The 24,918-nt window shown below is 42.9% G+C and overlaps 1 protein-coding gene across 1 annotated transcript in view; it reads left to right on the top strand.

Moving 5' to 3' along the window:
• The window catches only part of ATP8A2 (ATPase phospholipid transporting 8A2), a 505,799-nt gene that overhangs the window by 438,163 nt on the left and 42,718 nt on the right, over positions 1–24,918 (top strand). The window contains exon 33 of the mRNA XM_037800280.1: positions 19,554–19,642. Coding sequence (XP_037656208.1) covers positions 19,554–19,642 — 89 coding nt within the window. The remainder of the gene's footprint in view (positions 1–19,553; positions 19,643–24,918) is intronic.

Genomic DNA, 24,918 nt, shown 5'->3' with positions numbered 1-24,918 from the left:
CTGTTTTTTTTAAAAAATGAATAAAGGAGACGTAAAATTGTACTTCGTTGGCATTAAAGGCCATAGTGAGTAAGCAAGTAAAAATATGAGGAAAAGCAAAAGGCACCTTTGCAATAAATATTCTATGACTCAAAATTACAAATGCATTAGAGTTCATTCATTCAATCTCTTAGGAATTGTGTGTTGTTTTTTTTTTAACAAACAGCATTGAAGAAACCTCATTGGTTTCTTTTTGATAAATTGGAAAGAAAGGCTAATTCTTGTACTTTACCTTCCCTTCTCCCAAAACAACTTCATTTTCCCCAAATTAATGGAAAATTATAAGAAGATTGCTCTCTAAAAACAATAACAACAATAAAATCCCTCAGCTTTTAACAATGTTAAGAGGTAAAATGACATCAAGAAAAAGATCTGGATAAATTTATGAAGGGCATATCCTATCAAATTTTGAGATGGAACTTCACAAAGTCAAAGATATTCAAGTATGATTGTATCTAAGGACTTAAAATGAGGGAAGCTGGACTGGAACGATAAATCGAAATATATTGGCAAGGGAAATGTATCGGAAATCTTTCTTCTGGGGTATGATGATAAAACTTGCATCTGTTTTATGTAAATTTTCAACAGCGACCTGGTAAAGAAAGTCAAAAGTACATTAATTAAATTTACAGAGCCAGAAAGGTGAAGACCCAGGAGGTTAGATATAAGACATACAGATGGACTAAGAGAGATGAGAGGAAATGGACAGACTTTTACAACATGCTATTCAGCTTGGAAGTATGCAGGCTAATACAATGGGGAATACCAGTCAAAGACAGATAGTGGGTTTAGAGAAAAAGTTAATAAAATGTTGAGTCTGAAAAACTATACAGACCAAAGCCAGGAAATTACAAAGTTATGGTTCCTTCCATAACTGTAAATTAACCCCATCGCACATATGTAGTATTTCATATTACTGTAAATGGTGTTAACTTTCACACCTAAACATACGTGTGTGTGTGTTTTGTCTGAATTATAGTTGTAATGAGAGCAAAGGTGCAAACAGGGCACATAATGGATTGCCTGCCCGGTTCACAAGTCGTCCAGGAGCCTCGAGCACCAGCCGTGCTGGCAGGTGGGAACGGAGTGGGCGGGAGGCGGCCTGTGATTCCAGTCGGGCTGTTCATCAAAGAGCTAGAAAGATACACACACAGCTTGACAGTTGTAAAGAAGTCATTTGTGCCATGGGTAGGTGGAAGGAAGTCCATAGCACATTCCAGAGACAACATATTGGATTGAAATATTTCCCTGTTCCTACTTTCTCCTTTACTTTTGCTTGCCTCATGTAAACTGTTCCAGATCTCCTAACATTCCCCTTTTACCCTTATTTTGTGCCCTGTTCCCATGCACGCGCTCTCTCCCCCCCCCCCCACTCCCTCCCTCTCCCTTCTTCCCTCTCTCTATCTCTCTATCTCTGTCTCTTTCCCTCCCCACCCCTTTCTCTTCACTGGGCTCATTAATGGAACTAAATTACAGTGTTTTCCTTTCAGAGCAACCAGTCTACTTTGTTTTTTGTTTTTTGTTTGTTTGTTTGTTTTTTTAATCTTTTTCGATCAGCTTATATGGTATAAATTCCAGTACCTCTCTCACTTCAGACATAGACCAGCAGGGAGGGGTCTCCATACTTCTTCCCAAACCATTATTTTCCATCCCTCAGCCATCTCTCTTCTAGTTCATGCTGCCAGCTTCTAGCACCTTCTACCCTTCTTTTTCTTAGTAACATGCTGATTTTTTACTCTCCTTCCTCACTTTCACCACATTATTGGGATTTCTGTATCTATGTGAATGGCTCCTCTGTTATCAATCTCCATCATCCTTTGACCTCCTCAGCTCCTGTGAGGTCCTTTTCCACAACCACCTCCCCGTCTGGCAAGGCTACATCTCCCACGGCCAGTCACTAAGATCTGTATCACCCAGAAGATCTTTCCATCTGGTTCCGCTTGACTCGTATCCACCCCTGTTCTGCTGTTTCACCTAGGCCCTTGTCCCCACTGGACTTGCTCATTGTCTTTATTGTCTTTATTAATCCCTCAACCTTATGGTTGGTGTCTAATAAATTACCACTTCACCCAGGCTTCATCTTCCTTTCTTCCAGCTGGGCTCCAAAATCAGTTATCTAAATGGTGCGTTCATTCTTTTCCTTGTTCTTTTGGATCTGATGTGCCCACCCTGCCATGCCCCACCGTCTGATTCCTTAGCCCTGTGCTCTTAGGCTGTTGAGTGCTGTTAGAGGAAATCAGTGCTCCAGACCTGCAACAGATTCACCTGTTTATGCTAATAGTTGGACTCTCCTTGATATTTTAAGGTCTGTTTGCCTATCTTCCCATTTTCCCCACAGCAGTTCCCAAGGTGTTTTGCTCCTCTGAAGTCCCCAATTTTTTTGTTCTGAACATAGGATTTGCCTTCTACTTGCCCACAAAGATTGAAGTCACTTGCCACCACTTTCTTCGATATCCCTTTCCCCACCCAGAAGTTTCCTGGAATCAGCATGTACTGGCTCTGCTTGCCTCCTGTCTCTGAGTTGACAGTTGGCCCTTGGCCTCTTCAAAGGCACCTTTTCTAGCTTTGTGCCTGGTGTCATGTCTCACTCACGCTGGGACCACTTTTCACCAGTTCCTCTCTCGATTTTTTTACGTTTCAGGATTCTTTCTCTCTCTGCCTCCTCGCCAATGCCACCTCGCCCTCACTGCCAAGTACTGCCTGGCCTTTGCTTCTTTCTCTACTTACTCATCCTCATTATCACACTCCCCGTCACCCACACCCACTGCCCCCTCCAAAAATTTTCTTCCACTTTAAAGCAAAGCTCCATCCAGGACTCCCTCTTCCCTAAGACATAATTAAGTGCTGCCTCCTTTTCTTTCTCCCCGCCTCGTAATTTAGATATCACTCGGATCCTGATATCAAGCTTTTGTTTAACCATGTGTTACCATTGCTTGTGGTCTAATATATTTCCGTGGGTTCACTTATCACCGCAGACATCTCCTGTGAGAGGCTGAGGTCTTGGGCTCTGGGTCCAGACTGCTGAGTCCTGGCTCTGCTTTGTGACCCTGGCCAAGTACTTACCTTTCTTGCCTGAGTTACTGCATCAGTAAAAGAGGAATCTCATGAGATGGTTGTGAGAATTAAATGAGTTAATTTGTGGGCAGGACTTGGAACACTGCCTGGAATAAGCAAGAATAAGTGTGGCTCTTTTCTTCTCATTGGTATGACCATCCCCACCATCCTCATGGGCAGGGCATGGTCCTCTCTTCTGTGAGCTTTCAGTTGGACGTCTGCCTCTGGGAAGTCTACTAAGGGCTGCACTCCTCACCCTCTCTCCAAAGCCAGAACTTTCTGACTTCCCTCAGAAAAGATGAGTCTCTGAGCCTCCGACCCTTTGATTCCACCTCCCGCATCACTGGCTGTGACTTCATTCTGCAGGAGACTCCATGTTTTTTCCCTTCTCTGTGTCCCCTCCTGCCAATTCAGGTGCTCATTCCTCTCCTTGGCCATTTCAGAAGCCTCCTTATTGGTGTCCACGATTCTGTGCTCTCTTCAGTTGCCCCATAGCTGGTGTCTGGATTAACATTCATGTTCAAAATACCTTCTGTGGTTTTTTCTTTGTTGCCTCCTGAATGAAATTGAAACTCCTCAGTCCCAGATCCTTCCCTTCCTCTCCACTCACCCTGAATCCAAGCAAGTCTTCTCCTGGAGAGCATACCCCACCACTCTCTGCTGTGTCTTTTGCTCCTGCTGTCATTCTGGCCGAAATGCTTCTCCCTACTGGCACCTCAGTGAAATCTCAGGAAGCCCCACACAAGCATCTCTTCTAGATCTTGTGTTACTCTACTTGGCATTGGAGTTATCTGCCTGCCCCTCCTACGTGGACCGAGAGGTGCTTGAGAACAAGACTGTGCCTCTGGTTTCCCAGGCAGCCCTGGAAGCATTACATTGAATGGAGCCTCTGGGAGTTCGTAGCTGTGGGCCCATCCTTTTACATCCAGCAGCTTGTCCTCCTGTAAAATGGGGAAAATGTAATACTTCCCTCCTAGGGTTGCCATGAGGCTTAAATGAATTAATAGATGCAAAGCACGTTAAAAAAGTGCCTGGGGTTGGTACATGCCACCCACATTAGCTGTACCCTAATGTTTCTACACTATTGACCGTAGCCTTACATTTTATTTACACATCATAGAAGTGGTCAACAGTGACGTACAGTGACTCCTGGGTGAATTTGAGAGGAGTTGGTCTAACAGATTATGATCAATTCCAAGTGTCTGGAGAAGGTTTATCCACCACAGCTGCACCATGGCCAAAAAAGGGGAATTTGCAAAAACTGTAATAAATTTCACACATAGAGACAAAGGACATAGAATTAAATACCCTGCCTAACGAGATAGTAACATGCCACTGGCTTCAGATCTTTTTTTGTTGTTGATATTGCCAGATATTCTTGAGACTCCCCAAATTACCCTCCCAATCTCACTCCTCTGGACATATAATCACTTTTGTTACTTTAGTATTTATTGTTTTCATGGTTGTATTATGTTTGTATAAACCTGTAGAAAATATAAACAATATAGTGTTGGTTTAACAAGGTTTTGAAGCTTTATATAGCTTTATCCTATGTTACCCTTCTACTCAATGCTGGATTGTTTTTTTCTTCAATACTGTTTTTGAAGTTTATCCATAGTGATATAACTGTAGTTCATTCATCTTAGTGCCGTTTTCAGTTCGAGGAATACACCACATTTTATTTATTCTCCTATTGATGAACATTTAAGTTTGCATTTTTCTGCAATTACTAAAAATGCTACACTGAACATTCCTGCACTGTCGGCTTGTGGACATGCATGAGGTTTTTCCGAGAGTATGTAACCAGGAATGGAATGCACTTTGGAAATCTCTCAATTCGTGGTTTTTCTTTAACTTTGTTTATGGTGCCTTTTAGTACAAAAGTTTTCCCTTTTCATACAGATTCATCTCCTTTCCTCTATGGTTTTTGTTGTTTGTATATTTTCTGAAAGTTAATCAAGGTCATAAAGATATTTTCCAGTGCTCTTTTCTAAAACTTTTCAAGTTTTGCTTATTACCTGGGGGTCTCTCATCCACCTGGAATTGATGTTTGCGTATGGAATGGAGGGATCTAATTTGATACCTTCCACCTGGATAAGTCATAGGGCCTTGTATTGCTTAGCTGTCCTTGCCTGGTCGATGCACAGCCCAACACGGGAAGGACACTTGGCTGGATTCCGAGCTTTGTCACGTGGGACTTTTCATGTGCAGGCTCAGAGTCCCTGGCTGGGTCTGAGCAGAGAGGGGGCTTTGGGATTCTTTCCTCTTCTGCTTAGAGGAACACGAGCATTTGCCTCCAAGATCTGAACTTTGACGTGAGTTGCAATGGTCCAAGGTCCCTGATGGGAGAATTTGTTTGCCTGAAGAATTTCAGAATAATATCACCTCCTATACAGTTAAGTCTTAAAACATCTACCAGCTTGAAATCCTTGGAAAGTGGTGGCTCTGGTGTCAGTTGGAGACCTCCCTTCCTCCTTCCAATTACTTCCCTTTTATAAAAACGACCACTGTGTAACCCTTCAATGCCCTCTGGGATGATCTGAAGACTGAGATGCTATTTTTGCTTTCCTAGGGCCCATAATTAATCAGACTTGTCCTACTGAGCAGTAGTGAGGAACCATGAAACCCAATCAGATCCCACAGCCTGTTTAGATTCTGGGCAGTCAAGTAACAGATAAGTGCCCTGTTGCTTATTAGCTGAGCACCAAGGCAGAGCAGCTTTTGCTTGATTGGGTAATGATCCGTGGCTGCTTGCTCAGTTAGCGCAACTGCAGTGTGCGGAGAGAATAAAGGCACTCCCTGGAAATCATCCATTTACTAAAGTCATCATTTTAAAATGTTACATTTAATCAGAATAGAAAAAGACAAGGGTCAGAAATATAGTAAAAGAATTATCTTATGTGCAGTGAAGTCAGACGAGGATTTTCTGGGCTAAAAATGGAAACTGGGTTATATACACTTAAAGGTTTGCAATGTATTAAAATAAACACATTGGAATGTGGGCAAATCATCATTAGCGAACGATGAAATAGACGGTGAAGGCGTTGTCTGTTAAGGCCGGGGATCTCTGATACCTTGGGACAGACGCCAGGAGACCCGGGTTCAAATCCGGATTCAGCTCCTCACCACATGAACTACTGAGACTTCATCACCTCCTCTGTAAAATGGGGAAATTTTACATCTCCTCGGCGGGAGTTTTTGAGAGGCTTAAAAATAATGTATGTGGGAAGAGGGGTTGGTAGAAGAGAGAAGAAGCTGAAACCCAAGACTTACTCCTCACCTATGCTTGGGGCCACACAGCAGGAGGTGTGTCAGTGACAATAAGAAATGCTAGGGAAGGGGTGGGGGAAGGGAGGGCTGGTTTTAGGGGATGGCTGGTATTTGGGATCCTATTGCTGGGAGCTCTGAGTTAATGCGAGGGGGGCTGGTAAACCCATACATGCACCAGGCACTAGAAAGAGAGAGATTATAATCTGACGGCAGGTACCACATCCTGTCAAATGTGCCTCTAGATGAGGTCTTGGGGGCCAGTGCCTCTTTCCTCTCTGTGTCTCTGTGTCGCCAAGACGTTGGCACATAGTGAGTGTTCAAATACTGCTGAAGGAAGGAGGGCAGATTTCATGAAAGAACTCAATCAACTCTCTAAATGTGGGAATGATCGTGTTAATTTCTTAATTTGGTACTCGGGGTAGAAATTTTACAGTATTTATTTGGTTCTCATGAAATCTTTACCGACTCTTTTCTCCCCAAGAACTCTTTCTTATTAAAAGGGAAATACAAACTTTGGTGTGGAGGCACAGTAAAAAGAAAAATAGCAAGAGTGAGACAGAGAAAAATGCCGAAGAAATCTCTGGGGGGCTACAAGCTGCTGCTAAGTTTCAGTTGCAGTTGTCAGAGTTAAAGAAAAACACTGGAGAAAATGTCTCATCGCGGGGTCCCCCGGATTGCTGGGCTCTGAGAGGGCCAGCTGAGGGGTGGGCTGGCGGCCAGCTGGCGGGACTGGGGAGCCCCGGCACGGGCGTCAGCCAGTGATCTCATTTGCTCCTTTAGTCATTTTACAGTCAAAGCTGTTTCAAGACCAGCACAAGGGACTGTGCAGATGTTGAGGGGGAGGAGAAAGAAAAGCGGAATTTGAGGAAGGAAGAGGCATGTGCTTATTTTTGAAGATTTAGCCCCGGGGCTTCTTAGAGTTTTGGTGAAATGGAATGTGTGAGGTTATGAGAATAACTAGTTGTATGCGAGTCACAAGAGCCCAGAGGTATGTGCTACTTCCGTCATTGCTTTACAGATGAGGACACTGAGACCTGGGGTTGGGGGGTGAGTAACTAACCTGCTGAAGTACCCCAGTCTAAAGCTTAGAGGCAGAATTCCATTCTAGGGCCTTCTGAACCCAGACTCCTCACTCTACCATACTCGCCTACCGAGAGAGGGAAAAAAAAGTTAGCTCAAGTCCGCTACTCCCTCAGTAAATGTTCACTGTCACCCAGTGGAGTGACCACACCCAGTGGCTGTGTCCCCAAGACGACCCCTGTCCTCGCCTATATCTCAGTTCTGGGATTTGGATGGTGAAGTACCCAGAAGTCCATGCAGAACTAGTGTGATTCTGGACCTGTCAGCTCACTTGGCACGGAAGTGACCGAGAGCCAGGGGAGCCCAGACCCGAGCAAAATCGTGATGTTGTTCAAGTTCAGTCACCCCAGGTCTCTCCACCTTCGCCCCCCACTCCTGCTCCCCTCCCCAACACGCTCGGCTCCTGCTTCCAGCAGCCGTGCATGTCCTGTGCCTGCGGGTTGACAACCTAATTTATTAATTAACTTTGAACCCAGATACTGACCAGTGACTGTTAATTCCAACCTCTTCAGACTTGCCCATGAAACGCCTCCAGTCATGGAGGAGAGAGAAGACGCACCCCTGGACATTCTGGGAATATTTCTTACATCATTGCATCTCAAAAATATTTATTTGAAGGCTCAGGTTACTTAATTAAAAATCATTCAAATTTATTGTGACAATGTTCTTGGTTTTCAAGTGAATGTATTTATTTTCTGAATCTTTGGGTAAGATGAAGATCCAGGGAGATGTGCCTGGTTTCTCATATGGTTTGATGGAACTACTGGCACATTGGAACTTTAATTTAAGACACCCTCCTCTTCCAGATAATGTTAGCATTATAGGCAGGAGTGATTAATACAGATTTTTTACCGAGATGAAATGTATCCTATTTAGGATGTGTGTGTGTCTTCTACTAATGATCTAATTTCTGTCACCTCCATCTATGGTAATTTCAAGTAGAAAAGCATCAAACAGGGAAATATTCTTTCCCAATGTCATTCTTATCTGGCCACATGGATGGCTGTTGGCCTGACTTGCTTACCTGTAAGGTCAGCTCTTGGGGTGAGAGATAGGCTTGATCATCATCAGAAACAATTATTATATGTCTCCAGTTTGTGTTTCCTGCCACCTACGAGTTCACAAAAAGCTTGATGATCAAAATGTTCTACCAGACCTTCCAGCTCTGAAACTCACATTCATTCTAAGATGAGACTCAGCAGGTGGCTGTGGGCCCTTTTCTACAGCAGTCAAATAACCCTCTTATCCCTTAACCTCATGGGAGCAGTTAAGGCTCTCGAACGCAGTTTGGGTTGAGAATTTCCCTCTTCTTCCTGGACTGTGGCTCCCCCAGCCACCATATCTGGATTTGGCCTTTGGTGTGCAGCTACGTGGAGAACTTTTATGGTGAGCAATTAACCACCTACTTTTTTCTCTTTTCTGCTTGGGCCCCTTCGTCATCACGCAGCACCCTCTGAGTGTCTCCCGGAGTGGAGCTCTGTCAAGATCAGCATTGCCCATGCTTGGCCCGGAGTGAAGGCAGGAAGTTTACTCCATCCGTAATAAAATAGAAGGTGGCATAGAGGCCATCAGCACAGATGAATGGTGCTTCTGCATGAGTATAAAGAATGGATTTTAGCTTTCTGTAGGCACCACCATTGCTGCTAGCACCCACTGCCTGTCACCCATAAGGAAGGCGTTTACAGGACAACTTGGGAATTCTGAGGTACACAGAACGGGTGAAGAAACCGTCTCCTGACTTGGAGCTGATCGTAATCTTTCCAACTCAACTTCCCTCCAAACTCATGTGGCTGTCACTGTATGTCAGTGCTGACCACTTCTTTGATGTCTAAACAAAATTTAAAGTTAGAGTCAGTGGTGTAAAGAAAATCGTTTACTACCAGACTGTACAACACAAACAGTGAAGCCTAATGTAAACCATTAACTATAGTTAATAGTACAATTATAGTATTCTCTCATCAGTTGTCACAAAGGTGCCACACTAATGCAAAATGTTCAAAATGGGGGTCAGTGTGTAGGGACCCTGTACTTTCTGCATAATCTTTCTGTAAACCTACAACCTCTGTAACAAAGAAAGAGAAGAAGGAAGGAGGGAGGGAGGGAGGAAGGAAGGGAGGGAGGGAGGAAATCTAGTGACAGCTAACAACCATACACCAGGCGTTTTTTAAAGTGCTTTACATCTATTAATTCATTTATGCCTTATGGCAACCCTGAAAAGGAAGTATTATATTTTTCCCATTCTACAGATGAAGAAACTGAGGCACAGGTGGTTAAGTAACAAGTAAGTGGCGGAGCTGGAATTCAGCTCTGCAGTCTGACCCCAGAGTCGATGGTCCTAAATACTGTGCTCTAGATACAGCCTGTCTCAGAGGCCTCTCACGCCCCTGAGACTTTCCAGAAACACTTGTGGTCACCCTCTTTGGCTCTTTCCGACACCCCATCCACAGCAGTGCTTCCACCAAGGGCTTGATCTAGACCTTGGTTACTTTCCCCTTTGTGGGAGAAGGGGGCAAGCAAAGCACCTCCTGTCTCTGCCTTGGAAAGTGTGCGTGATCCCACAGACTGTGCAGCAGGGGTCTGTATTCAGGCACCAGCTCAGGCCAGTGAAGGAAAACCACACGTGCACGAGAGGAAGAACTACCTGTCCATTCCAGGGCTGTGGGCTCTGTGGGGGCAAGAGAGCAGCTTTGGCTCTGACTGGCCGCTGTCTCCAGGTCACTGGACCTCCCAGATGCAGAGGCCAGCAAATAACAAGCAGGGGTGAGGGGGACTCATCTCTCTTCAAGGGGCTAGCAGCTCAGAGGGCGAGAAGGCGAGAGGGGTCATTGTCCCGTCTTTATTGGATTCTCTCCTAAATACTAAATTCTAATGTCCATAATGACTTAGTCATGTTTTTTTGCATCTAATTTTTCCCTTTAAGACAGTGGATAACTGCTATGTCTCCCCAGTCCCTCTTTTGACTTTCTGTAGAACCACGTGAAGATTGCAAGCTTAAAATAATGACTGTACAATGATTGTGTGGCATTGCCTGTAAGCACACAATCTAAACAGATATACATATACACGGGCCCACTGCACAATTCCTGGAAGCCAGTGGGTCTCCCTTGCTGGAGGAGGGTTAGAGGGGTCAGAGCCAGGTGCCATGTCTTCTCTGCAGCTTTCCCCGGAATCCCCACCCGGAAATTGCTTTCATTGCATTGAAGACAGAGGCATGTGTCTTAAGTAAATGTCACTTGTTTTTTTTCCCTGACAGTATAATAAAGTACAGTTTGCTTGTTTTTAAGCCACACCATATGAATTTTTAAAGTTTCTATCTCAACTTGAAAATAAGAGTTGCATGACCCTAGAGGAGTAGAATGCTGTCTTCCCTCATTTTGTTTTCTGCACCACACCCAGTGTAAAATGGTAAGAATTGCACTGTCTTCATTCCCAAAAAACTGCTCCATGACGGGAGAGCACAGCGCCCATTCTGGCTGGTATAATATAGCTGTTTGCTTAGATCAGCCATTTGGTCTCTGTGGTGGTTAATTTTACCTGTCAACTAGACTGGGTTATGGTGTCAAGTTGTAGCATGGAGGCATTTCATAGATGGGATCAGCATCTGCAGTCAGTTGACTTTAACTAAAGGAGATGAGCCTCGGTAATGTGGGTTGGTCTGATTCAATCAGTTGGACATCTTAAGAAGGAAAACTGAGGGTTCCAGGGATCAGAAGGAATTCTGCCTCAAGATTGCACCCTCCACTGCTCCCTGAGTGTCCAGCCTAAGGAATTCAGACTGAAGACTTCAACATTGCCTGAGCAGCCAAAGGAAAAATAGATAAATTGGAGTTCATCAAAATTAAAAACTTCTGTATCTCGAAGCAGAGTACCAAGAAAGTGAAAAGACAACATACAGAATGGGAGAGAATAATTGCTAACTGTACATCTGGTAAGATTTTACTATCCAGAATATATAAGGAACTGCTGCAACTCAACAACAAAAAGATAAATAAACCAATTTTAAAATGGGCAAAGGACTTGAATAGACACTTCTCCAAAGAAGATATACACGTGGCCAGTAAGTACATGGAAAGATGCTCAACATCACTGGTCATCAGGGAAATCAAAACCACAATGAGATACCACTTCATACCCACTAGGATGGCTATGATTAAAAATAAATAAGTAAATAAATAACAAGCATTAGTGAGGATGCAGAGAAATTGGAACCATTATGCATCGTTGGTGGCATTGTAAAATAGTGCTGCCACTGCAGAAATCAGTTTGGAAGTTCTTCAAAAAGTTGATAATAGAATTTCCATGTGACCCGACAATCCCACTTTTGTGTATATAACTTAAAGAATTGAAAGTCGGGACTCGAAAAGATACTTGCACATCAAATAGCAGCATTATTCACAGTAGCCAAAGGGTGGCAGCAATCCTAGTGCTGTCAGCAAAATGTGGTACACACACACACACACACACACACACACACACACACACACACACACGCAATGGAGTATTACTCAGCTGCAAAAAGGAATGAAGTTCTGATGCATGCTACAACATGGATGAACCTTGAAGACATCATGTTGAGTGAAATAAGCCAGACACAAAAAGACAAATATTGTATGATCTTGCTTATGTGAAATACCTAGCTTAAGCAAACTTCATAGAGACAGATAGATTACAGGTTACCAGGGCCCAAAGTTTGGGAGAGGGGAAAGGGCAGTTACTAGTTAATGGGTACAGAGTGTCTCTTTGAAATGATGTAAATATTGGGGTAATGGAAGTTGGTGATGTTAGCACAATATTCTGAATGTAATTAATACCACTGAATTGTACACTTGAAAGTGGGAAAATTTGAGTAGGGTGTATTGTATAAATGTAGTCATTGTAACAAACTGAAAGCAGATCAAATGGAAAACATTGGAAAGCAGTTTCCACATAACTACGATCTGAATGCTCAATGCAATTTATTTGCTCACTTAATTGCCGCTTCCAGTATGCCCAGGGCACAATGGCTGGGTCCAGGCACACAGCACATCTAAAGGGAGCGGACACCCGAGTCTCTCAGGTCCCTGGGCTGGAGAGCCACTGGACTCAGGTGAGTTCCTTCTGATGAAGGGCTCAGGAGGCAGATCTGATACAGTGTTCAGGTAGGCTCTAAAGCCAGAAGGGCAGCGAATCTCCCAGCACGGCCATTGCAGGAAGGTGTCAGGGTGACCAGGCGTGAAGCTCACCAAGACAGTGTCTGCACGGGATTTGCAAAGAGGTGCCAGCCCGGCTTGCAACAAGCCAGTCCATATCCTTTCTTTGCACAAATGTCTAGTGATCACTTTTTACAAAAACATGCTTTTCTCAATTTGTTTACATTCTGTTTTGTGGTCAGCATGTTTACAATATTTTGGTGTTTTATTTTTTCAATTTGTTTACATTCTTTTTCTGGTCAACATGTCTACAAGTGTGTGGTATTTTTCTGAGGTTGTTTTCATTCTAATTGTAGGCAACATGTTTACAAGTTTTGGGGATTCAAGATCATCAGTAATATTTCAATATACAACACGTATGTTACTACAACAGAAAGTTAAAAAAAAAAAAAAAAAAAAAAGACCTCAACATCACTTTTACCAAAATTTCCAGCCTCCAGTCTGTCCTACAGGATTCAAACAGCTCCCACAATTCTGTGAACCAATTTCTTACATAAATCTCTTTATATGTAAAGATACATACAAAACGTATCCTGTTAGTTCTGTTTCTCTGGAGAACTCTGGAGAATTCACTAAAATTGGGTGCTAAAGAGAAAAATGGGGAATTAAAATGACCACTACCTATAAAAGAAAAATACATTGATAATTTAAAGGGTTTAATCCCACCTTTCTTTCTCGTAAATAAGCAAATTACAATAACAATGCTCTACCTCCTCACTGCCTGTTTGGAACTGGAAATATCTCCTCATCCCAAAGAATAAATAGCATTTAACCATTACTACCAATTTAAAGAAAAATCACCCCATCTACATGCCCTGAAATAAGAATTAGCTCCTTTAGAATGGAGTCCTCATTTGCTTCAAGGTTTTCTTTCTGGATCTTTTAACCTTGTCTAAGTGGACCTGCCAGATGGCAGAGAACTGCCACCCTCTTAAGAAACTAACATGAAAGTGGTATTGGTTGTTGGAGTAGCTCCATCCCATGCTCAGTATCATTCATCATTGGAGGAATGTATACTAAAACCATGATGAGCCCCTAGAATGGTGGAAGTAAAAAGGGCTGACAATACCAAATGCCGACAAGGAGATAGAGCACCTGGAGCGCTCAAACATGGCTGGCAGGAGTGTAAAATGATGCAACCATGGTGGAGAAGTCTCTGGAAGTTTCATATTAAAGTTAATCAAAACTCCCCACATGACCTACATTCCCACTCTGAGGTGTTTACCCAAAGAAATGGAAACATATTCACATGAATGACTGGTACAAGCATGTGCATTGAAGCCTTGTTCTTAATAGCCTCAAACTGGAAACAACCCAAATGTCCATGAATAGGAGACTGGATAAACAAAGTGCGGTGTATTCATGCGATGGAATACTATTCAAAAACTTAAAAAGAATGAATTATGGATATATGCACCAAAGTGAATGAATCTCAAAAACATTATGTTGAGTAAAAGAAGCCAGGTACAAAAGAATATGTACTCTACCGTTTCATTTATATGATGTTCTAGAATAGGCAAAATGTAGCTGTAGTGATGGAAATCAGGACAGTGAGTGTCTGTTGGGGGTGGGGATTGACTGGACTGGACACCAGAGGACTGTCTGAGGTGATCTTTTGGGAGGGTGGTAGTTACACAGGTGTAGACAGTTATCAAAAACTCTTAGAACTAAATACTTAAGAGTTGTGCATTTTAGTGTGTTTAAATTATACACCCCTTTCCCTCCTCTACACACAAGAAAGCATTGCCTCGTCCTCCTGGAGGGTGGATATGCTTGCTAAGGGCATAGGAGGATGCTTTTGAGAAATCCTTAACAGGTTACTATATTAATAAGCCACCACTGACTTTTGGGTTTTCAAAATAGCAGCTTCCAGGTTAAAGGTACCGCATGCTTTCTGGACAAAAAAAAAAAAAAATGATAAAGCTCACTGTCAAAAAGAGTGTGTTTCTTTTGTGTTGTCTTTCATGACGCTACATTTGTAGGAATGACGTTTTAAGGGTGGTGGTTTAATCTCACTCACCACCACTTGCAATGATGAGTGAGTTCAAATCCCTATTGTGCAGGTGTGCCTAGACAGGCCAGTAGGTTGATATTTAAATAGCAAGATGGGGTGGGGGCTGTGCACTTTTGGAGTTGTCACAGATGTGCAGGTTCACTTTGTTGTTTTTCTAAAAATTCATTTGCATAACTTCACAGCCCCAGTCTAATCACACAGGGCTCTTCTGTGAAACGAGTGCTTGGTAGGATAATCTTTAGAAGGAGTTTCAAAGTCCTGAGCTGAGATATCTTCCCCCTTTTCGGTAAATCTAGGCTTGAAATTGGCACCAGGCTATAAGCATTTTGGATGGGGGAAGAGTGGGCATGATGATTGCAGGAAAGGAAGAACTGAATATCAGCTGGAATTTGTCTCCTTCTTGCTGTGGCTAGTTAGTGTGTTCTCGCTAAATACATTATTGAGCTGAGAATGTTCTTTTCTGCTGCAATGTAGGACTAACACCAATCTGTCCTGCAAGCACTGAGGATTTGCATCCCCCCCTCCCAAAGTTGGATGCCCACAGCCCACCTGCCCCTTAACTCCTAAGCACGTGGACTGGGCAACCACCCTGAGCACATAAATTGACAACTAAACTTGTCACCCTCCTTAAAACAGCACTCAGTCGAGAGAGAAGAGGATCTAACATCTGACCTGCACAAAAATGGAAAACCAGATTTTCAGAAGCTCACAGGCAGAAGTGGGGCTCCCTTGGCCTTTGACTGGAGAACACTTGAGGGGAAAAAGGCCAAGGGTAGGGAGGGCAGAGGCGAGCAGGCGCAGATCGCAAGTACAAGTATTTATTCTTAGTCTCATAATTACGGTTGCATTGTTGTCATTGGTGAGTGAAGGTCGAGGGGTTGGGGATTTTTTTTTTCCTTAATGTATTTTTTTTTGGTTTGTGTGATTTTACAAGGTCTCCAAGTATTCTTTTAAATTTTGAATATGGTGCCTGGTGTTTCTGGTGCTGAAGTCCAAACTAAAAGGAGAGGTGCACTGCAGAGGGGTTGGAGGAGGCTTGGGGACAGGACGATCTGGGATTGAACGAATCCTGAGGACTCTGCTGTCTGTGGGGAGGTGCCAACTTAATTTTTCTTCTGTGAAATGGGGGCTGTGGAGGATTAAATGAAGCACTTCACACAAGTTCTTGGCATATGGTGATGCACAGAGAAATCTCAGTTTCCTTCTCCCAGCTGGGCTCTTGTCTTCTCCACCTTGTCACATATTATAAAATTCTCCCCTCACTGTGGAGCACAAACACAAGTGGTGTCACCCAGCCCCAGCTACTCCATCCTCTATCCTTTTTTTTTCCTTTTTTTTGAAATGCATCTTTATTGAGCTATATTCACACACTATACAATCCATCCAATGCATACAATCAGTGGCTCACAGTATCATCACCTAGTCGTGCATTCATCACCACTGTCCATTTTAGAACATTTTCGTTACTTCAAAAAAACTCCACAACATCCCATAACCCTTATCCCTCTATTCCTGACCCCTAGCATTGGTATGGTATATTTATTTGTTACTGTTGATGAAAGAATATTAAAATATTACTGTTAAAATTAGTCCATAGTTTGCAATTGGTGCGTTTTCCCCCATATACCACTCCTTGTCCATCCTCATCCTCCTTTTAAAGACTTTCCTAGTCTGTGTCCGTGTTCCTGGATCCTGGCCTGGGCACGGTGTGGCCTTCGTGGCCTGGTAGGGAAGAGGGGCTTGAGTAATTACTTGAATAATTAAGTATGTACTTCCAACTCTCCATATAATCTTTGTGTTAAGGTGAGAGGGGGCTTTAATATCCAGCAGGGGAAGAGTTCTAATTACATTTTCCTCATTTCCCTCAGCAACTAAAGTTATTACTGAGTATCATGATCTATTTTAAATGCTACATTATTGATGTGAATTGGTGTTTAAAAACAATTGCATTCTTTGCTATATGTACCTAGTGGATGATCCCGTTCGTATCCCGCTAGTACTGCTTTACCTGGTCCACCCTCCACAGGCCAAGCATCACCCGCGTGGAGTGAGAGCAGAACAACCCCAGGTGCAGGCTTGGCTCCTGGGGTTACTACCAGGAGGAACATGCATCATGTCTCAGATGGTGCCACAGAGGGAAGGAAAGCCAGACTCCAGAAGAAATCAGCTAATCCAACCCCTTTGGTTTTCTTGCTGGGAGGAGCTTTTAAATTTTTTTATCCTGTTAGTAGTGTATGTTTTCTTTGGAATTAAACAAGCAGGAAGCACAGTGTCTTCGTTTGCAAGGGCTGCCCTCGTGAAGTCCTACAAACGGGGTGGCTTCAACCAACAGAAGTTCACATCTTGGTTCTGAGACAACAGGCCCAAAGGCAAGGTGTTGGCCGCCCACCTGCCCGCCATGGGGAGGATTCTCCTGGCTCCCGGTGGTGGCCTGCAGCAGGCCGTGCTGTCACCTGCCTCGGTCGGTCATCACAGGGCTTTGTCTCCTCCGTCTGTGTTCAGTTCTGCTCTTCTTATAAAGACACCAGTCATCTCGGATTAAGACCCACCCTACGCCAGTGTGGCCTCAGTTTAACCAACCCCATCTTCAAAGACCCTGCTTCCAAATAAGGTCACTTTGACTGAGGGGAAGGACTTGAACGCGTCTTTTGGGGGAAGACAATTCAACCTATAACATACAGAGAGCCAAAAAGAGATGTGAGAATAAAAGTCTCCATTGGACCACCCTAAACACATGATGGATAGAGGGGTCAGCCTGGGCTATTTCTACTGTTTGAAGTCCTAGAATGTTTTTTATAAATTGAGGAAATACCATACAAATCTACACAATTGACGGTACATATTGGTATATATTGATTCCTATGCAATGCATATCACTTTTACACTTAACACAAAGATGCAATACCTTGTGGGTGTAATGCATTTGGAGACGACATTTCAGGTTTAATTTTGAGCCTTGGGCCCATCAAACTTCCTTTTCCAAATCCCCCATGGCCATGACAGGTCCCAAACCAGATGCTATCCTAGAGCCTGTATTTTTCTCTTTGCAGTATCATGACATCACTCCACAGCAACAGATACAATTCTACCTCACTTTTAGTTGCTGCAAAGAAGCCCGTTGTGTGTAGGTACCAAAATATATGTAATAAATCCTCTTCATGGATGTTTATTTCTGATTTTTTTTTTTTTTTTGATGGTATAGCACTCCAGTGAATATTTTTGTATTTGCCTCTTTTCACATTTTTTGTTCTTTTCTCTCTCTCTCTCTCTTTTTTTAATGTATTTCCATAGGATAAATTCTGGGAGGTGTGACTGATGGGCCACAATGTACTCACAGAGTTTTAAGCTTTTAAATTATCCTTCCAGAAAGCTGGCAATCTCATTTTTAGAAAAGGAAAGCAAGTCCTCCAGTGCCAGGATTGGAGTTCAGCTCTTTTATCCCAAATCTCTCTGCTTTTCAGTTTAATTATCATTAAATACCGGGTAACCTCAGAAGGGTTGTGGGATGGAGTTCAGAGGCAGGAGAGATGGGGCATGGTGCAGGCTCTGCCGGATGGGCAGGACGCGGGTGAACGGGGCTGGATGTGCGACTGATGAGGGGTGTGAGGAGAGGGAGCCCCTCGGGGCAGAGGGAGGGGAGCAGGGCAGCGATGTGAGGGTGTGGGCAGCCTGGCAGCGGCCGAGGTTCCCATCCAAGGGTGGGGTGAGCCTCGGATGCGAGGTGGTGCAGCGGGAATCCAGCCCTGGCTGGGCAGCCTGGAGAGAGGCCCCTGCCCACAGCCCCCTTGATTCACCAAGACCCACAAGGGCCCCCAGGTTAGTGAGGCTGGTCCCGGCCCCACTGCTGTCCCTCACTCCATCAGGCTCTCTCCACTTTTCAGTGAAATTATAGCCAAAGATACTGCAGTGGGATCAGATGCCTGAGGACTCAAGAAAAGCCGACTAGCATGAACGGGTACTGTCACAATTTAACTCTTGTCCCTCTCTCGCATAGTCCACCCTCTCTAGGCCGGCTTGCCAACTGCCAGCCAGCTCCAGGCTGCCATCCTTTGCTCACGTGAAACCAGCCCTTAAGGAATCTGGATTCTCTGTCCCCAATTTCTCTTCAGAACAACCTTCTCCTGCCTTCTGTTTTACCCTGAATTCTCTTCAACTCCGCATGTAACTAAAATCTAACTTGACTCTACACCGCTGTTCCTCAAAAACTCTCTCTACCGGCATCCTCGCAGACGCTCCCCGGCTCACCCACCAGGAGCAAGGATGCTTCCTCAAAGGCTTGGCTTCGAGCTGGGAATCACGCCTGTCCACCCCCTCTCTCTGTTGAAATTCTGTCTTTCCAGGCACGTGCCTATCCTCTTTGAGAAGTCTTCCCAGCCTTCCAGCTTTCCTTTTAAATCCCATAGATATTTTCCTGATACATATGATATGCTACTATGTAATGCAGATTGCACCATGTGATTTTAAATTCCACTTTAACCCATTCATCTTCCTCGTCCGGGCAGGGAGAATCACGCCGTACTGCACCAAGTAGTTTTGACATGGATTCTGCTGAAGGGAATGAATGAGCAAGTGAGAGAAAATGAGTGGATGGAAAAATGAATGAAAGGAGCCTAGTGAGGTAAAATTTATTCCACAGGAATTTAGTGGCTCCAAAATAGGGATTTTTGGAGAGCATTCTGATTGAAAGGGGGGACTTGAAGCCCTTTATAAAAGAGGGAGAAAACAAGAGTGGAGGTGAGAGCTGAGCCCCCTTGACATGTGCCTGGCCTGTGTTTTACTGTCATTGAATTCAATGCATTCTGCCGTTTGTGTGTGTATTGTGGGTTGTTTTATGCTGATTAAATTATGTTTCCACTATTTTTGAAAGCAAAAGTACAATATAGGACTCCCTTCTGGTTTTTTTGCAGGCAGCCATGGTACTGAGCTCGGCACACTTCTGGTTGGGATTAATTCTGGTGCCTACTGCATGTTTGATCGAAGACGTGGCGTGGAGAGCGTAAGTTGAAAAATGAAGCGGGAGCCCTAAGAGTCTAGCTCATTTGCCCTCACAATTGTCTTTCGTGTCAAGCTGCACCCACAGGATCACAGGGTCTCTGAAGAAGCAGGTACCCCGCCACCTGCTAGCAAGAGACAGTGTGTTTCCTCTAAACCTGTGCTTCGTCTTGATAGCAGAATATAGGCAGAAAGGAGCCCTGAGAGAGGCTGTGGAAAGCTCTGGATGAATGTCACCCTGGACCTAATTATAAGGAAGAGTTTCTAAATACAGACCCATTCCAGCAGGCCTAGGAAGTATGACTCGGAATTTATTTCTATTTATATCTAAAACCCAATGCTAAGTTGATCACAAACGTGGCCTGGCTTTAGTAAATGTGCATGCATAATTTCAGATTGCAAATAATTCACAGCCAGAATCTTGCAATATAATTTTTTTAGAGCATCGGTTTACAGGTCTATGACAGAATTAATCGCACATATGAAATTCTGATGGAGGTTAATAATAACTCCTCAATTTTTGCTTATATGTTTCAAAATATATTATTTTTGAAATATGTTGTGTACAATGTAAAAGAAGCAACTAATTCCAAGATAATGTAAAATTTAATTTATTCCATGAGCAGAAGATGGACTACTCCAAATGAAATCATATTGATTTTTGTTTGGGGTATGCCCAGTTCTTACAAATAGTTGCCAACTTCCCTGAAAATTGAGAATCCTAGTTTGGCTGTACTTTGGGCAAAGCATAATTATTTTAGGGCCCTGAGGTAGAGAATTGAGACTTTAATCCAAACTTTCCAGAAAAAGACACCAGATTGCATTTTTACCTCTCCCTTCCTCCCACATTCAATGAGAATTGTTCTTGCCTGACAGTTAAAGATGTCTTTTGAAAAAGTCTTCATTTTGTCATTATCTTGACAACTGATGACACCTAATGCAAAGAAAGAAAAAAAAGATTTATAGCACATATTTTGTTTTTTTTCCTTCTGTTCACTAAGTTTTGCAACTGTTAGTTAAAATTAAATATTTCTAATTTCTTAAATGCTTTGATTTACCACTACTTCCATTTTATCTCCTAAAACTGTGTTCTGTAAATAGAAGATTCAGAATCCTCAGAGATGAAATGATTATAGCAAGGAAAGATGTTGTCTTCATCTACTAAACCAAAAGCACTATAAGAAAATGTTAATTCTATTATTTTCTCTTTTAGCAAATAGCCCAACTGTGGCACAATAGATTACTTTACTGAATTTCTTTAATTTTGGAAGGTAATCAAATGCGTTTATTTCAGATAAATATATTATAGTCTTAGCTACACACACCAAATTACTTTTTCCATTTAGAGTGATTGAGAATTAGTAACCTGCATATGAATTAGTTTTAGACTATTTTAATTCGACTATCTTAAATTAATAAAATTTTTTTTTTATTGAAACTGAATATTTGTTAAGGGAGCCTTTCGTAAAAGTATCTTTTTACCGTTTTAAAGAGAGTGTTTGCAGATGACAGACTCCCTGTAACGCCTTGGCTTCTTTCTGGACCTTTTCCAATGCATTCCAAGTAAAATTTCCCTGTCACCACAGAGCAAATTATCTATTCCCTCAAACAGGATCCTTTTTGTTTGTTTGTTTCCCCTGTCCCTGTAAAATTAACACCAATTATGTTTTAACAAGGATAAATCAAGTGACCCTGCTCACGGCCCTGCCATATGGAAAGAGTAAAATGCATTTCCGTTCCGAGAAGCTTGCCAGACAGAGCCGGAGCAGGGACCAGGGCCCTGAGCAGGCGCTGCAGAGGGGTGGGAGTGGGGGGATACTGGGGGGTCGTGGGAGTTGGGGGTGGGAGTTGGGGGTGCTGTGTGTGTGTAGTGCAGCTTGCAGGCTGCCACTTGCCCCGCTGCCCTGTGGGCCCAGACAGTGCTCTAACCGGAAGCTGAGAGCACCTCATCTTCGGGCTGGAGCCCCAAAGGCTTCTGCTAAATACCACCTGAAGTATTTGCCCAAACTACACGCTCAATTCACAATGTGCACTCAATGCCTACACTTTCTGTTACCTCTCTCATCAAAAACAAGAATTTTGCAAGTTTATTTGGACATTTTCCTTTGATCATGGGGCCTATATCGAGACCTATCACCTCTCCCACTCTGAGCCCAAAATATTTGTTGTTGAGTCAAGTAAATTGGAGGTGCTTCTCCCGAGAAGAGAAAGAACATTATCCGTCGCTTTCCTTGATGAGGACAGGTGGCTGAGCTGATTTCTCTGTGAACTTGAGCACACACTGTTGCTCTGGACAAGTAGCAATCCTGATTGTTCACAGCTCAGCACAACCACCCACCCTTTAGTGTGAGTTTCCAAATGTTTGTTGAGGCATGATGCACTGAGGATTGTGGGCCTTGAACTCCCAAGAAAAGTTCTAAAATTAGCAAACGTGAATTCAGGAGAAAGTGAAGAAAGTGTTCAGTGATGGTGACACAGAGCTACTTAAGGAAGCATCTGGGGTATGGGTGCGGTGTATTGATCTTACACTGTACTCATCCTAAGGACATTTTGGTTTGGTTTTGAATGTTGGTGGTTACATTCTATTTTGAAAAGGTTTTAAATTCCAGCAGACGGCAGGTCTGCCTTTTTCAACATATATTTCCAAGAGCTCTTAAGAAAGTTAAGTTTCTCTGCCTTTCTGCATTTCTCTCCTTTCTTTGCCTGGTCTTTCACTTCCATTTTAGGACCTGGACTGTTAAGAGTAAGAAAAGAGAAAGAGAAGGAGGTAATTTGGTCATTTTTCCCATGAAGTCTGTCAATTTTCTACATAAAAACCCATCATTATTATACTTTGTTAAGTCAGATTTGGAATGCAGTAAGAACTTACGCTATTTTCCCTGTTAACCAGAATTTTCATGAGAGACTAAACCAACATATCTTTTATTAAAATAATTGATTGATTATATGTGATACCTGGCTAATGAGTATTTTATTAGAAGCATGAAGCTTAAGTTACCCAGACCTACTTTAATATCCTTTAGCTTACACTCTTCCAAAGTGTTTACTTATGACAGCATTCTTAAGTAAGCTGCCACGTAATTATTCTCATCTATGTGAAATTCATTAGTATTGCTTTATGGAAATAATAGAATGCTCAAGGCCATTGAGCACATAGGAACCTGTTTCTTTTTATCTAACTGTATCTCTTGTACTTTACTAGTCATCACATAATACATTCAGCAATTCCAGAATGACTTCATTTCCTCATTATAATCTCAAATAGAGTTAAGCAGAAATAAAAGGTAATAAGCAATTTATATATACCAGTGGGCCTTGAATTTTTTTAACTTTCTGACTAAACTAATATCTTTTAAGATACATCATATTTACATTTTCATTCACATTTAGAATTTAGCATGGCCTTTTGACTTGCTGTCTTTCCATGCAACAGAAAAGTGTACAGAAAAAAAAAATCAGAGACAAAAATATGAAAAGGTCAAGATTCTTAATTTTGTTTTTAAAGTCCCTAATAACCTGGCAATAGCCTTAGCCATAGCTGCAGATTCCCAGATGACTCTCGCTCATCTGTTGGTGCCCCACCCGTCTGTACCCTGGGCTCTTGATGTGTGGTTAGATAAGGCAAACCCCAGACCACTGGGGATAAGCTATTTCCAGTTAACAGAGCTTTACTGTGTCAAAGCTGTGACTCCCGACAAGCTAAATCCCAGCTCAGGGCGAGACCTAAATTACATGCCCGTGGCTAATGCTTATAGATTGACTTTTTTAAACCTACAAGTAGTAGGTTTCAGTGAGCTCACCTGTCAACTTTGACAGGGGAGATTTTAGAACCATTTACTAATTAAGGCCTGATTTGGTAAAGGTTCTTGATAAATTGCTAACATCACTTCTGCTTAAGAGCTGGACGCAGGCCAGACACACAGAGTGACAGAATCCCCCTGTTGCAGTTCAGTTGTCAACTAGTGGCCACGTTCCCAGGCTAGCCCACATGAGCTAGCAGAGTGGAAATGCTATCAAATTGCTGAGTGATTCTTAAATATAGATGGAATTTCATCTACCGAGAACATGCATAATGCATGGGAGCACAGACCTGCTCAGAATATTTCCCCTGGAGGTGAAGGAGTGAAAGCTGGCAGGTCAGCACAGGGGCTCAGCTGTAGATTCCCCATCTCCCTGAGCCCAGTGGTCTAGCCTTCCTCATCCAAACCAACTTCTTAGTGGCACCCTCCTCTCCCAAGCCAGAAGATATCACTGGATGCTGTTCGACGAGACTGATGGCTCTGCTTGCTGGTGGGGGTTGAGAGTAAGAGGGTGCTGGAAAAAGGGAAGGGGGAGAATGATAGAGTGAAGAAAATCCTACAAAAGTGAGTGAGCATTTTCATCCTTCAGGACTAACCAGCCCTGTCCTCGGGGGATCTGTGTGTCCAAGAGGCTTGTTATCCATACGGCCTCCTAAGCCCATAAGATAAAAAGCAAAATCTGGGGGCCCAGCATATTTAATGATTTTGAACAGTATAAACGGTAACATCCTTTTTGACTATCTCCTTTCCAGCAAAATGTTGAATGTTTTTCTGGTTGAGTGTTTAGGCCCAGCATATTTAATGATTTTGAACAGTATAAACGGTAACATCCTTTTTGACTATCTCCTTTCCAGCAAAATGTTGAATGTTTTTCTGGTTGAGTGTTTAAACTGAAATGCCACAGTCTTGCTTTGAACTGCGATGTCTTATCAGTCCTGAGGGTTTCGGGACACTGTTTGATGTAATTAAGGTATGATGTGTTAAAACCTGTGTGGTTAAGTTCCCTTGTTTACTTTGGGGTAGAGAGATGACAGGCATATATACAGTGCCTTTGGTAGTAATACTCCATCACAGATTAGCTTGGAGTGCCAGGAGATGGCTGCCTTATCTTGACAGACTTTCTTTTTCTTGAAGGTGGTGGGTGGGCGGGAATATGTTGATTCCGCCAAAGCTACTCAAGGTTTCAATTTGTTCCCATTACACTGTTTGTGTTTCCCTGCAGATACGGTCAGTTTTTGTTCTTCTTCTATCTTTGAGTCCTGGTACCTGGCGGGAGCCGCACTTGTATTTATATTGCAATAAAATGAATGCAAAGCTTGTCATAATAAACCTGCCATGTGTTGCTCTGTAATGGGCCTCCTTCTTAACATTTGTCTTTTCCATTCTCTAGCCTGTATCTTGTTAAATGCCTTTTTTTGTTCCCATTTTACAAAGACCCTGAGATGAGCCAATTATTTGAAAATTGTAAGATATTCCTCTT

Source organism: Choloepus didactylus, chromosome 12 (genome assembly GCF_015220235.1).
Source record: "Choloepus didactylus isolate mChoDid1 chromosome 12, mChoDid1.pri, whole genome shotgun sequence".
In the NCBI taxonomy this organism is placed as follows: Eukaryota; Metazoa; Chordata; class Mammalia; order Pilosa; family Megalonychidae; genus Choloepus; species Choloepus didactylus.
Note: the sequence above shows the minus strand (reverse complement) of the source record. Positions and strands in the feature narration are given on the sequence as shown.